At 42.4% G+C, this 14,469-nt stretch overlaps 1 protein-coding gene and 1 pseudogene across 7 annotated transcripts; one reads left to right on the top strand and one right to left on the bottom strand.

Moving 5' to 3' along the window:
* Positions 1-224: 224 nt before the first annotated feature.
* Positions 225-13,777, bottom strand: dzip1 (DAZ interacting zinc finger protein 1). Of its 7 annotated transcripts, XR_008608072.1 has the most exons (25): positions 13,637-13,777; positions 13,267-13,388; positions 12,994-13,094; positions 12,293-12,853; positions 9,854-9,938; positions 9,654-9,769; positions 9,405-9,563; positions 9,175-9,306; positions 8,308-8,370; positions 7,996-8,220; positions 7,232-7,280; positions 7,045-7,095; positions 6,845-6,904; positions 6,348-6,520; positions 6,052-6,244; positions 5,794-5,968; positions 5,394-5,707; positions 5,188-5,306; positions 4,941-5,106; positions 4,736-4,849; positions 2,158-2,287; positions 1,705-2,068; positions 644-784; positions 469-529; positions 225-405 (listed from the first exon to the last, which is right to left on the bottom strand). XR_008608072.1 is itself a non-coding variant. In XM_055059057.1 (20 exons), exons 3-20 carry the CDS (start codon positions 12,994-12,996, stop codon positions 4,758-4,760), a joined length of 2,736 nt encoding a protein of 911 aa, XP_054915032.1. In that variant the 5' UTR covers positions 12,997-13,094; positions 13,267-13,388; positions 13,637-13,777; the 3' UTR covers positions 4,119-4,757. The 7 variants fall into 7 exon arrangements, 1 of the variants encoding a protein (XP_054915032.1); XR_008608073.1 differs by lacking the exons at positions 1,705-2,068; positions 2,158-2,287 and having other exon boundaries at positions 12,994-13,147; XR_008608071.1 differs by lacking the exons at positions 1,705-2,068; positions 2,158-2,287 and having other exon boundaries at positions 12,994-13,103.
* LOC129378668 (claudin-10-like) lies at positions 1,591-3,953 on the top strand (annotated as a pseudogene).
* Positions 13,778-14,469: the final 692 nt, after the last annotated feature.

Genomic DNA, 14,469 nt, shown 5'->3' with positions numbered 1-14,469 from the left:
TACAGACTCAGAAAAGAAAATTCATCTGTGGTTTTATTATTATTGTTATATTATAAAAGGTTTTTTTTTTTATATATCCTACTGTGTGGTTAAGAACGGATAATTTTACGACACACAAAATATTAAAGCATAATCCACTTTTTATATAAGTATTTGAAAGTCAAACGTGGGTACAATATATATTTATAGACATAAAAAAGTAATAAATAACCAGTTTTGTTCATTTGGGAATATTTTACTGTTTTTTGGGGGGTGGTTTTTCCAGGATACATCCAGGCAGTGAGGGGTCTGTTGAGATTGGGCTCTGCCTCGGATTACTCCGGCTCTTGGTTTTTGGGATGGAGAGTATGTGGATAGGACCAAGGACGGGATGCTGATGGGAGCGTGGGCGGTCCAGCTGCTGGGCTGTAAGAGGGATCAGTTCTCGAGAGCTCAAGCTGCTGTTGTGAAAAGAAAACTCCTACTCACTGGTTTGTCTCGTTTTTCCCTCTCTTCCTCCTCCACCAGGCATCTCAGACGGGGCTGGTTACTGTTTGCACATAAACAAAGTGACTTCAGCTCTTTTACACAACAAAGCAGATTAATCAAAACTGAGGAAGGGTGCCATGTTAGATAAAAACATCAAGATTATGAACAAAAGTACTTGTCAATCACGTCTCCTCAGCTATGAGATCGGACCGCCCCTCTACCTCGGTTTGGTGGGGAGTCTTCTCCTGTTGCTTGGCCGCACAATTCACTGCGTAACTGCATGCAGTTTTCCGCCCATAGAGGTTCGTTTACTTACCTTTAAGATAAAAACAAAACTGTAAAAGGTTTCACATTATGCTCTTCGCTGCGGACAGAATGAAGACCACGTCAGCAAATTGAGGAATATTTTCTTACAAGATGGCCGGCAATGTCGTTGCGTAACAAAATTGCGCCGAGTTTGACTAAGTCCAGAGCCAAAACTACAAACTTGAGGTCTCAAGAATTCTACAGCCTCCATCTGAATCATGATACAGCATGACGCCCACAGCATAACGCTGCCACTCCCATGTTTAACTTTTGAATTTGGTTGACAAAGTTTTGCTTTAGATACAAGCACATTTTAATTTTCGGGGGAAAAAAAAAAAAACTAGACAAGAGTTTTCATACAAAAAATTTTGTACGGCTACATCAATTAATTGATATTGATTACTGCTGTATAAACAGTTTTATTGAGTTACGCAACAGTAAAGTGATCTGAAACACTCAAATAAGAGCAAAGATTAACGAGTGGCCTAGTCAAATCCCAAGAGATGCCGAGATATGTTTAAGCAGCTTAAGGTCCTCCAACCTCCATTTAGCTTAAATGGGTTAGTCTAGATATCTTTTACAAGTTAGTAAATGTTTTGTTTTTACTCCATATTGTATTTTCTATGATTTTTAACATTTTTATATGTGTGATCTGAATCATGTGAGACTAAAACAATTTCAAAGTAAAAAATTTTCCACCTTTTTTTTTTCAAAATTCAGGGGTTTTTTTCTAGAAAATGTCTGAGTTTTTGCAGAAATGTGCTCCTTTTTTCTATCCGCAAATAGGCTGTTATAGGCCTGTAAGGGTGGCTGTAGAGGAGTGGTGTAATATAATCCCTTCACCCAGCTGGGAACATGAAGGATGCTTACTTGGCAAAACTATCTCAAAGATAAGATGAGACACAGCCCAAAGCATTATGGGTCTATTACCTCTCCGCTCTGCAGGTATAACGCAGAGGGGACCTTCAGTCCTGGTTCCCACGGCGAGACATTATTATTTCCGTTTTTAGTTGAGAATCTGCGCCGACCATGGAGTACAGGATGGTAATTATGTACGTGGAGATCGGCTGCTTTGTGACCAGCCTGTGCGGCTGGATCCTGGTGTGCTCCACTCTTCCCACCGAGTACTGGACGTTCTCTGAAGTGGGCAGCATCGTGCTGACAACCGCCAACTACTACTCCAACCTGTGGAGAGACTGCATCTCGGACACGACGGGGGTCTCCGACTGCAAGGACTACCCGTCCATGTTGGCCCTGCCTGGTAAGGCGCTGAAAACTCCACAACTGACTTTTCCTTTATTTTTGAAAAAAAATAAATATATAAATGGTTGTACTTCATTTCCAAAAGCAGCTGTTGCTAATTTTACTTCTGCTTTAGTGTACCTGCACGCGCTCAGAGCACTGGCGGTCTCCGCCGTGATCACAGGATTCTTTGGAGGCGTCCTCACGCTCATCGGGATGAAATGCACGAAAATCGGCGGGACGGAGATCACCAACGCAAGGGTGACGTTTTCTGGTGGTATAACCTACTTAGTTTCAGGTGAAAAAAATAATTTTAAAGTGTTCAGATTTCTTCCATTTTCTTTTTTTTAAATGATAAAACTTACATTTTAAAAAAAGCGTATACTTTTTTTCTGCAGGTTTCTGTGGGATGATAACATACTCCTGGTGGGCTAACAGAGTCGTAACCCAGTTTGTGGATCCAAACTTTAAAGACCAGAAGTGAGCAATACTAAAAGCTTCATTAGAATATTACTAAATAAAACAGATTTCAATGAGTTGTGTCTTCCCGTCCAGATTTGAACTGGGTGCTGCTGTTTTCATTGGCTGGGGAGGATCCATCCTGCTCATTAGTGGGGGAACGGTGCTCACTTACTTTTCTGGAAAAGAAGGCCTACCAAAAAGGTCAATTGCAGCCATTGTGTTCTTATGCTAGTCGCTTTGATTCTCATATCATGTCATAGATCCATCAGAGCTTGCTCCCATTGACTTTGATTCCTCTGGTAGAATTTCGACTGGCAAACATGTTGAAGTTGCGAACGACGACGTAGTTTTTGTGGTCTGACCGGAGTTTTAGGAACAGCAGTGGAGAAAGCTAACGAAACGACGTGTATCAGGGCCATTGAAGATACGGGGGGGAAAAGGGAGTCAATTTCCGCAAAAAACCCAACCTAAATCTCAATTTGTGAGTTTTTACATTTCCAGGCTTTTTTAGAAAAAAAAAGAACTTAGAAATTTCTGAATTTTAAAAGTGGGAAATTGTTACTTTTTTCCCCCCCAAAAAAGTTCTGAGACTGATCTTAAAATGTCTTAGTTTTTTGGTGGAAATGTGCTCATCTTTAACTGTTTGTTTTATCTACAATGGCCCTAATATGTCGTCGTAAAATGAAGCAGTTCAGTCCATGTTGCCCAGACTTCCAAATATTAAAATAGAGTGTCATTTCAGATCGAAAATGATAACAACGAGGCTGGGTGACATGTTTTGTGTCTCTGTTTTCCATTACAGTTCATCAAAAGGCCCACGAAGGCCGGCTTCTTATGCTACTGTCCGCACCAGACGGGCGTACATGCGGCCGCCGTCGTCGTCCAGAGTGACGCTGGTGCCGCCGCTGTATTATTCAGATGGGAGGAGTCAAACAACCAGAGGGACAAGAAGAACCACTCCCATCGAGAACCGGGACACCTTCGTGTGAGCTAAAAACTCAAAACAGAGCGGATTCTGTGGATTCACGGTGCCGTCTGTTTGAAGAAGTTACATTTTTTAAAGAACTTAAAGAGAAATACAATTTCTACTTTCTGGATAAAATGACATTTCTACCGCCCGGATAGTTTCTAAAGGAAAAGTTTGATGAAAGGTTGAGTGCTTCCTAAAAGTTTAAACCGTTTCAAACAGAGAATATGCTTCTGGAAAAACCAAATGTATTCTGAACAGAAGTCTCAGGTTTAGGACGAGTCGCCCTTGATTAAGTCATACTTTTATTTAATCTGTTTGCTGTAATTATGAAAGTATTTTTCATTCCTAATTTTAATGCCAACTCCATAGATTCTTCTGTTTCTGTATTGTCTTTAAAATGAGGTTTAAATTTGAATGTCTAATTTTCTATGTAAAATAAAGCCTTATTTTATGTGGTATTTGGTGGCAAGGCAGAACTGAGGAAACTTGACAAATTAGATTTTTCACGATGAAATGTGTTCTTATATTTTGCTTGTAAATAAAGTTTTATGTTGGAAAAACACAAGTGAAAAATGTGCACCTGATCCTATGCAATACAAGACCATAACAGATTATTACAAAAAAGTAATGATGCAAAGGTAAAATAATTGCTATTTAAAAATGAAAAAAATACATGACTACATTTATTTTTATTCAAATGTTTTTAGTTGCTCACATAAGCAGTAAAAGACAGGATTCTTAAGCTACCGTCCGCAGCAAACTTTTTTTTTTTTTTGCTGTTATCCAATCACTGATAATCATTTCAAGTATTTGATTAAAGACTAAATTTAGAAAACTGGAGTGGCTCCATTTAAACTATGGGGAGTGGAAGGATGACCTGAGTGCTCAAAATCTCATCTTTATTGCTTGAATAAATATCACACGTAAATTAATACAAAATTTGATGTACAAAACCTAATAAAAATGTACAATATTTTGCAAAAACATTCGGTGGCTAAGACGATTTGAACATACAAAAGAAAATATATGGAAATCTGACAAAAAGAAAACTAGAATTGGCACAAGGCATTAAGAGTACCTTAGAATAAAAAGTAGTCCGTAGTTAAAACAAGATAAATCCTATTTTCTAATCAAAATTTGATTCTGGTCTTGAACTGTCTGAACAGCCTCCTGGAAGGTATTGCTTTATTCCCCTTTTTATCACAAAGTCCATAGAATAAATAAGCAGAATAACTTTTCTTTGGCTGGAGAAGTGAGAGGCTGAGGTCCTCATGTTAACTACGTTACCTGATCTGCTGCAGTGCTAATGCTACTTATTGCTTATGTCCTCTGAGTCGCTGATGTCACTGAAGGAGCACAGGCTGCTCTTCAGCGTGCTTCCTGCTCCTGCTTCGGTCGGACCTGCCAGGCACAACAGCGGCAATTACAGCATCACACACGGACCGACACGTTTGGAGTTCAGAGGAAGCCAGACCGTCGGAATGACTCTGACCTGATTTGGGGGCTTTTCCTGTAGACGTCCCCCAGACGCTGGTGCTGGATGAGTCCAGGCTCTTCCTCAGGGGACCGGAGACCCGGAAAGACGTTTGCTTAGATGCTCCCGGTTTGTCCTCCAGAGAGGAGACCATCCATTCACTGCTCTCCTCGAGATCTGTCAACTGTCAACACAAACCCCGTTCCTTTGGTTCTGCAGGTTGACGTTCACTGGAAACTAGTTGCTTCTAATCTTGTCTTCTTACCGACAGCTCCTGAACTTCGTCCTTTCTCTCTGGAAAAACGCTGACGCCCCCTGCAGGCTTCTTTGTTGGTCTCTCTGATATGTGCTCTTCTACTTTTCTGGCCAAATCAGCTACTTTATCTGGAGACAAACAGAACAATTCCAACTCCTCTGACTCAAGAACTGAAGTCAAAGTAAATCTACCTGATACGATGATGTGCATCTAACCTTTACTGTGGATTCCTTTATCATTACTGTTGTTGTAGTTTTTGAAGCCGCGCAGATGCCTGAAGTCAATTTCCGCCATATCGCTCACATCTGACCACTCCTCGTCGTCGTCGTCGCTCTGCGCCTTCGTGGCTCCGTGACGGGACTGCTGTGGTTTAGAGGAGGACGACGACTGGCTGACTGCGCCCTGCCTGGACAGAACCGGAGGTTTGATCTGAAGCGTCAGATTTAACGAATTGACTCGGTCTGGCTGCTCCTCATCCAGGTCGGACTGCGAGTCTAGCGAGTCTTCGTCCGAACTAAACGGCGGGGTTCTTAGAAGCAGAAAAAGATGTTTCGATTTGGTCAATTTTGAGAAAAAATAAGGGTCAAAAACAGCTGAAAATGAGCATCTCCGTACTTGCTCGTGCTAATCCTGAACATCGGCTTCACGTTGGAGGTGGACGTCTTCAGCTGGATGAAGCCTTTGGTCCTCGGTGTCGGCTGCGGAGTCTTTGGCTGCGTGACGGTTGCTGCAGGAACCGCCTGGCTGGATCTGGAGGGCAGGCTGCTGGAGCGCGGCCGAACCTGCATCACTTCACATCGACCCGTTAAGAGCGTTAAGAGACGACGCGTCGGGATGATCTCAGGAGTTAAGAGGCTTTTGTTGCCGACTCACCGTAATGGGACTGTTTGGGTCTCGGGGCAGCTTCGACGTCTTCCTCTTGTCCGCCCAGCTTCAGCTGAACCGTGCTCGCGGTCTCCTCCCAACAGCGCCAGTAGTCGGGCATCGTCTTTGCAACGGCGTCCTGCTTTAAACGCACCTTGGCGAGGAAGGAACCGTACTCCTTGTTCGTCAAGCCTTTCTGGTTCTGAAGAGGAACAGAAGAAGGGGACTGGTTTTATAAATTGATAATCATTAATCGAAAATCAAACGTAACTCGGACAAGTTAATGAAATGTTGATTATTCGTACAGGCTTGACCCCCAGGCTCTCCAGCTTCTTGGTAAGGGAGCGTTCCAGCTCGGCTCGCATCTCCTTCTTGATGCTGGGGTTCTTTTTCACAGCGCTAGGCGACATCTTAGCTTTCTTAGGCGCTTCGGTCACATGTTTACTGGACAGCACTCTCTTCTCAGAGATGCTGTAATCTGGAAAAGAGAAGACAGGCAATCAAAAACAAACAAAAAAATACAAAAAAAATATATATAAAAATGGGTACAAAATGATGCATGCATCAATGATATACAGAAGGAAGCCATGCCATGAGGGGGGGTTAGACGCAAATTTTTGTTTTCTCTTTAGCCACCAACCAGACAACAAACATAAGAATTCATCACGAATCAAAAGTCTTTCTTATTCCAAGTTTGTTCGTCTTTTTTTTTTTTTTAGTTCTCTTGGCACACGAGGAGACTGGTGCACTCATGCAGCGTCATGCAGCCGCCCCGGTTTCCGTCAGTCTGACCCGCGTTTACCTTTCTCCTCTTCCGACAACTCCTGTATGGGATCCAGCTTTAGAGCAGAGGCTGGCTCCTCTGAGCGTTCAGGGGAACAGGCAGTGGGAGCCAGAACAAACGGGGGGTTACAGACGGGAGACTGGGCTGCTTGGGAAGCATCAGCCAGATCATACGTAGACAGATTAAAAAAAAGAAGCTTGTTGTTCTGATTAACTCACCGAGTGAGACCTTCTTTGGTTTGGGTTCTGGGACTGGTGGGCTGGCAGCAACTGGAAGACAGGAGGGATTAGAAGACTTATTTTAAGGTTAGTGTCAAAAACATGCATTTTTGTTTTTAAAATAAAGATACAAAAAACATCTTTAATGAGTTAAAGAAAAAAAAAAAAGCCTTACAGGAATCCTTACCTGGTATTTCTTGCACTGTAGTGGGTGGACTGTAGGAAATACTCCTCACCTGTGGAATGACATTATAAAATAAAAGGAACTTTAGTTTTTACTTCTTAAAATTTTGCTCTTGCAAAAACTTGAATGTAAAGAAAAAATATATAGTGCTTTTGTCGCTGTGTTATCAGAAGTTGTGTCTCAAAATACGACAAATATTAAACTGGTTAGCGGTCTACCATGTCACGCCGCACTGATGCAGTAATTCATGCTTGGCACAAGAACCAAGCACTGACGCACAGAAGTGAATCCACTTTTCAGAAGCAGGGAATTTCTGTTTAAAATATCATTTTCTCAGCAATCTGATGTAATATTGGAATTTTCTAACTGAATTAAGTTTTTCTGTTACCCGTCAACTAAAATATGAGAAACAATAAAGCCTCTGTGTCATGAATTTACATAGGATTGAAACGAAAGTACAAAAGGAATTTTATGAAGATAAAGAATTTTTTTAAACACGATTCCTCCTTATTTCTCACAGTAGACAAACAGAGAATTTGTTTTTTTTTCCTATGAGCTAACAGCACTTAGAAACAACATCAATCATCAGTCATTTCGGAGCTCTTTCTGGAGCTCCTCCAGGAAAGCAGCATTCACTTCCTGTGTACAGTATCATTATGCGTCAACGCTCAAATCCAGGATATCCTGAACAAGGGCCACCACTCCTCCCCACTTCCCCTGGCGACATAATCTCCGATTGCAGCGGAGAGCCAGAAAGCGGAGGCCACCTGCTCTCTTTGAGCCTTGACGGTCTGCGCCTTGTCCTGCAGCCTGCGGTCCATCTCCTGCTGCAGCCTACGGTCCATCTCCTCCTGCAGCCTGCGGTCCCTCTCCTGCTGCAGCCTGCGGTCCATCTCCTGCTGCAGCCTGCGGTCCATCTCCTGCTGCAGCCGCTGGCTCTGCTCCTGGTGCTCCGTCACGGACGCCTGCATCTTGCTCAGCTCGTTCAGCAACTGCAAAGCAAAGCGGTTGGGAGTTTGGGAGAGGGGTGTTACAAGTCCACTCGTTTCTGCTGAAGACGCTTTGATGACGGTGTGTACCTGATTCTTTTCAGACTCGTGTTGAGCCTTGAGCTCTTTGATTCTGGACTCCCACCTTTTGTCCTAGGAGGGAAATGTTGGCGTCAACAAAATACAAAGATAATTCCTTAAAAAATGTTTTTCTTTTTTTAATAACCAGCGACTTTTTACTTCACTGGATAAAGTTTTTAAAACAAAATTCACATTTTTTGTCGATGGAGATGAGCTAAAAAACATTTTACAAATCGACATATTAGAAAATAATTGGCCCAAAACGCTAAGTGACTGTAAACATTCTGACAAATCTCTTACTAATGTTGGTTTCATCAAAATATTACCTGTTTAATTTATTGCTGTGCAGGTAAACGCTACAAAAACATAAAATCTTATCAAGTATTTTAGTCTAGTTTCTAGCGTAAATATTTCTGTTCAATTGAACTAAGACAAAACTAACTTACAGTAACTCTTTAACAAGATATAAATACTTGTTTTGAGTCAATAATTCCTTCGTTTGGATTTTTAAAATTATAGGCCAAACAAACTAGACATTTCTCATGTCGGTATTAAATAATTATTAACCGAAAACGGGCTTGTGCGTATTGTTGAAAACTTACTTATAAGTTAGTTTCAACTAGTTTCAACTAACTTATAAGTATTTTAGTTTAGTCTTATTTCAAGTGAACTAAGACATTTGCAGTAGAAATTAAGACTAAAAATACTTGGAAAGGTTTTGTGTTTTTGAAGTGAAGGAGAAAGAATTCACGACAGTATTATGTTGGCGATTTTATTGGAGAGAAGACGCTAATGTTGGCCGCTGAAACATTTTGGTGCGTAAAGTTCGGTCACCTGAGTTAAAAGACTCTTTTTTTTCCCTCTCTGGTTGCTAACCTGTTTCTTCATCTGCTGCTCCAGCTTGTGGATGGCTTGCAGCTGCACGTCATTGTAAGAGTGTCGATGGGCTTGAGAGTTGACAGGGCTGCTTGGTTTCTCCTGCTTGGCCGTCTGATTCTGATTTGCTTCCTGGGCAAAAGGAAGAATCGTGTTAATTTGAACAATTCCAACTGAGACGATGTCGTAAAAAGAAGCAGAAGCGAGCGGAGCGGTTTGGTTCCTCGTACGGTGAGAGCCTGAAAGTTTCGGTTGTAGAGGAACTCCATCTCCCTGCGCATGCCGTCCCTGCTGTCTTCCAGCTTCTTGTCCATGCGGGCCATCTCCTCCGCCTTGAAGCGCTCCAAGTCCCTCAGCAGGTCTTTGTGCATCGACTGCTGCTCCTTTTCCTACATCAAAAAAAATAAACAACATGGCGGCTGTCTCTTGTTTTTACAGTCCCAGTTTGTGCAATTAAAGGACAGCAAAAACAATCAGACCTGAGCAATTTTGGCCTGCAGATCCTGTTGCTGCTGAGTGATTTGATCCTTCAGACTGCTAATCTCCTTTTTCAGACTATCAATCTGAGATTTCTTCTCGCTGTCGGACTGCAGCTCTGGAAGCACAAAGTTTGAAAACAGTCCGTCGGTCGGCCAAATCGACGTCTGTGACAAATATTCGAAGCGCGCGATGGACTTACGCGAGTGGTGCTCGTCAGGATGCCGGCGCTGTATGTGGTTGTGAAGGAAGGAGGAGTTGAGGAAGGATTTATCGCAATGTCCACACTAAAAAAAGAAAACAGAAAGAACATTTTGTTTACATTGATCACCTGTTACAGCCATTCATCAGTTTAACTGGTTTAAGGAAGGAGTGAAGGAGTTAAAATACAGCAAAATAACTACTGACAGAAAAACCATAAAAGCTCTAAAACTGATACGCCGCTTTTCGCCATTTCCTGATACTCTCTAAGTAAAAGTAACATTTCCTCTTCACATAACGTAACAGGACGAATGCATGAAAGAATGTTGGACACTTCTCTAATCGTGCGACCTTGAAACCGACCCAGAAACCGTTTGAAAATGATTTGAACTTGTAAATTATTTTCCAGCTAGTCTAAATGCACTGAGGTGTGAAATGCACTTTCCGCCCTTCTTAATGGCTTGATAGTTAAGCTAGAAAATAAATTGTCAGTAAGTAAGGGCCAGTTACAAATACTGTTTGACAGTTATTTTGTAACTGCAAAATAGGGGTGGACATTTATTGCATTGTTTATCATCTATTGTGGTCAATTCTTCTAACAACTTTGATTTATTATATTTATGATATAAATTTTAATTTATGCATGGCACACTGATGTCCAGCTGGCTTAGAAAGGCTCCAAAGTTTATAACAAACGCAACCAATTAAATTAATATCAGTTTGCTAAAATTCCACTGTTGAATTATCAGAGCAAAATAGCAAAAAAGCATAACAAGCTCCACAATAAGTGTACACTCATGTGGTAAATAAGAATAAGGTAAATAAGAAATAAGAATAAGGTAAATGTAAATCAATAATAATAATAATAATAATAATAATAATAATAATAATCAGGTAAATCAATATGATATTTTAGCTCTGGGATGATTTGCCTCTTTGTAGTTCAATTTTGTTGCTCAGTAGCCATTTTGACCTTGGCGACTTTCATTTTTTATTTTTTACTAAAAACAATCCATGCGAGCTCAGTACATAAAATTCACTCATATATTTCATTTCACTGTTAATTTTGAACACTAATTTCCTCCACGTGTAAATCTATTTATCATCTAAACATCAATAGAATCAAATGATTATTTCTATGTATTATGAGCGCTATTAATTATTAATGCATATTTCCTCATATGCACATAATAACCTCTACTTGTGGTTATAAGTAGAGAATATACACAAAAACAAGCACTTTAAGTCATTGTCCATTTTGTGAATAAAAACAACAAATCTGACCTTATATTGTTTTAGAATCAGAAGAAGAGGCTGTTCATTTTCCTTTTAAATGGAAGAAATGATTGATGTAAATTTTTGTTTCATATATTGGTTTAAAAACTGAAATCATGCTCATTAGATCTTAAGAATCTCACACCAGCAAACGCCAACTTGTCAATTCCACAGAGAGCAGAGATGCAAATAAAACCATAACCATTATGAACAGGAACATCCACGGAGCTCGGCTGTACATTTCCAAATAGTGATGCCGATATGCTGCCTGCCGCAGGCATCTCTGCAGGCACCTCTGCTCTCTCCAAGACCCCGACCAGCACAGACGCTGCCGGTGTGTCCACACGCTGCGTTTAACGCTGCAGTTCACTGCACCTGGGACTTCGACAGCTGCTGATACTGTCGAAGACCCGAAAATAGCCACACGGATGTGCAATGCTGCTGTCAAAAGTTGTGAAACGGACAATAATTAAAAACGGGCTGTGATTGTGTGGGTTTAAATGTTCAAACAAACAAAACTCCAAGGAGAACGTCAGACGCCTATATCAATTATTGATCCGGCTCTGTTAGGTGAGCTTGTGGCTTACGCCTAGCAACGGCCAGCTGCCGTGAAACGCTAGAGCTGTCGTCATGGCAACCTCTGGGGTTAGGTCAAAGGTGACCAATCGTTCATTCAAGGAGCACAAGGAGATTTCTGATTCTTGCCTCCAGTGATGATGGGCTTCATTCCAGACACGGTGACTTGCAAAAATATGCACAAAAAAATCTGTATTGGTCAAAAAACCCTAATATACTGCATTAAATCCCAATAAAATACATTAAGGTCTGACTATTTTCCAACAGAAGTGGACAACTTTTTCCCATGAGACTCCAGTGACAAAATGGAACAGCAGGCGTGTGGGGAGGGACAGTCACTCTGATTATTGTCTTCTTTTCTTTTTTGTAAGTGGATTTACAAAAAACTACTTGGCACAAAAACCCACCATCTGCTCAGCAGCTCTAAATCCCGTCTTCAGGTCTGAAAGCTTTGTTCTAATCTTACCAGGAGAACTCCAATAGGTTTTATGGAACATGTCTCGGCTGCAGCTGTGCATAGATAATGAGAGAGAGGCCCAAAAGGAGGAGAAAAGCGGGCGAGGGAGGGAGAGGGGGACGTCTGCAGTACCTTGTGACTGCTCATGATCCGTGGAGCCAGCAGCGACTGCTGGGTCCGTATCACCTTCTTCCTCTGCTTCAGCTCGCCCATCAGCGCCTTCGCCTTCTCCTCCTGCTTCCTGAGCAGGGCCAGCAGCTGCTCCCGCTCGCCGGCGGCCGCCGCCAGCCGCTCCTCGGCGCCGCGCAGGTTGGCGCTGAGGATCTCCTGGCAGTGCAGGAGCCACTCCACCGTGAGCTGCGCCAGCCGCAGCAGGTTGATGAGCGCCGGGTCCACGGGGCTCTGGCACCGCTGGCACCGCTCGGCGTCCAGGCTGCAGAAGGTCACGGTGCCGATGTGCTCCTGCAGGGTGTCCACGTCCAGCTGGCTCGCCACCAGGTCCACGTCCACGGCGTTGAGGCGCCGCCAGTCCACGCTCTGGCGGCGCGGGCGGAACTTGAAGGCGGCCGGGACCATGCCGGGCACCGCAGACTGCTGGCTGAGCGGGGAGTTCAGGAGGGAGGGGATCCCCGCCGACGAATGGGTCCCCTGGGTGTCGCTGCCGTAGGGGTAGTACACTCCATCGTGAAATGGCTGAAACAAAGAGCAAAGAGCTCATCTGAAGACAATCACCATTCAGCTCACGTCTTCATCAAATGTCCTAGAAAAACCTCACAGCGACGAGAAATGAGGCAAAACGGCAGCCGACTGAGCCTCTGTCCTGCCCTGCTTACCATCCTTCACTCGGTGAGGTCTCCTCCGGTTCCGCCCACCCGCTTTCAGGCAGCTCAAAGCGTCAACGGGCGCGTCACCATGGAGACAGAGACCAGCGTCCCTGGGGAGACTAATGTTATCAAAACACCGCAGGCAGTCGGCAAATGTTCGTCCCTGTAGACCACATACTTGTCTCAACGTATGAAGAGGTTCATACTGGACTTAATAGCTCGGATACGTTTTGAAATAGTGACGAAAAGAAGACACAAAATGAAAAGTGGAATTTAACTTACCTGGCAGTGTGTGAGGGAAAATGGTTCCGGTGCTAGCAGCGGCTAATTTGTCGGTGTTTTTGAATTGCAGGCTTTTTTTTTTTTTCTTTTCTTGCCCCCCGCTTCCACTCCAGCTTGGACCGCTATCCAAACAAAGCAAAACAAGCCCGAACCTGACTTACATAGCTGTCTAAACGCAAAACATCTGCATGTATATTGACAAAAACTCCACGCTTCTTTCCAGTTGTATCCCGAAGCCGTTACTTTGCTAACGGGGAGTTTTCAGAAAACCGCTTTAAAAAACACATTTAAAACAAACGTACCCATCACTTACAACAACAGAAGAGGCATATCAAGGTTTAATTGAGCATTTTCTATCGAATAAACTTACGAGAGTGGTCGGTTCGTTCATGTAAAGCCGTTTTAAAAAGTTTTTAATCGACGACACCTCAGGCAGTTTGTGGGTGACGTAGCTGCTGGTCTCCACATTCCTAAATCCGTGGCTCGGTTGGAAAAGAGGGGCCGCCATGAAGCTAACCGCTAAAGAACAACACTTCCGGTCAATACCTTCAAAGTAAAAGGATACAACTAAATCTATAATAATATTTTATTATTATAATATTTTCTACTTTACTGAATAAAGTTCAGTTTCCAGAAGGTTCCTGGTATGGAATGTTCCCAAAATTTCAGAACAGGAAAATTGCAATTAACATCAAGTCTCAAAAATGTAGCCGTCACAAAACCCTCTGGAACCATTTAAGGATGAACCACAAAAGGGAATATTCCCTGCAAGAAATTCATTAATGGTTGTACAACATGGCATCAAAGGTAAGGTCACCAGGAAAAAGTAATAAATAACCTTTGCTAAACCTTAAGAACAAATTATCTAAAAGACACAACAACCACATCAGCTTTCTGGAAAAGAAGGAACATGGAAGGTTCACTAATGAGTTTAATTGCGAGCTTACAGACAACGCTCAGAGAACTTTCTCTAAAGGTTTGAAAATATGTACTTTCTAGAGAAAATTCCCTCGAAGGTTCACATTTTAATAAACTTCAGATAATGTTCTCTGAATGTTTTTGTTTTTTTAATATGCATTGAAATAGGAACTCAATGTCTAGGAACTGTTCTCTAATGATTCAGATGTTTGGGAAACGTTCCCTAAGGCTCCCTATGATCACTGTGAAAAAGTTACAACTTAAGTTTCCTCACACAAGTGTTAA

This window comes from Poeciliopsis prolifica, unplaced genomic scaffold (genome assembly GCF_027474105.1).
Source record: "Poeciliopsis prolifica strain line A6 unplaced genomic scaffold, Auburn_PproV2 SCAFFOLD053, whole genome shotgun sequence".
Lineage (NCBI taxonomy): Eukaryota > Metazoa > Chordata > Actinopteri > Cyprinodontiformes > Poeciliidae > Poeciliopsis > Poeciliopsis prolifica.
The sequence above is the reverse complement of the archived record's forward strand: the minus strand, read 5'-3'. Positions and strand labels throughout refer to the sequence as shown.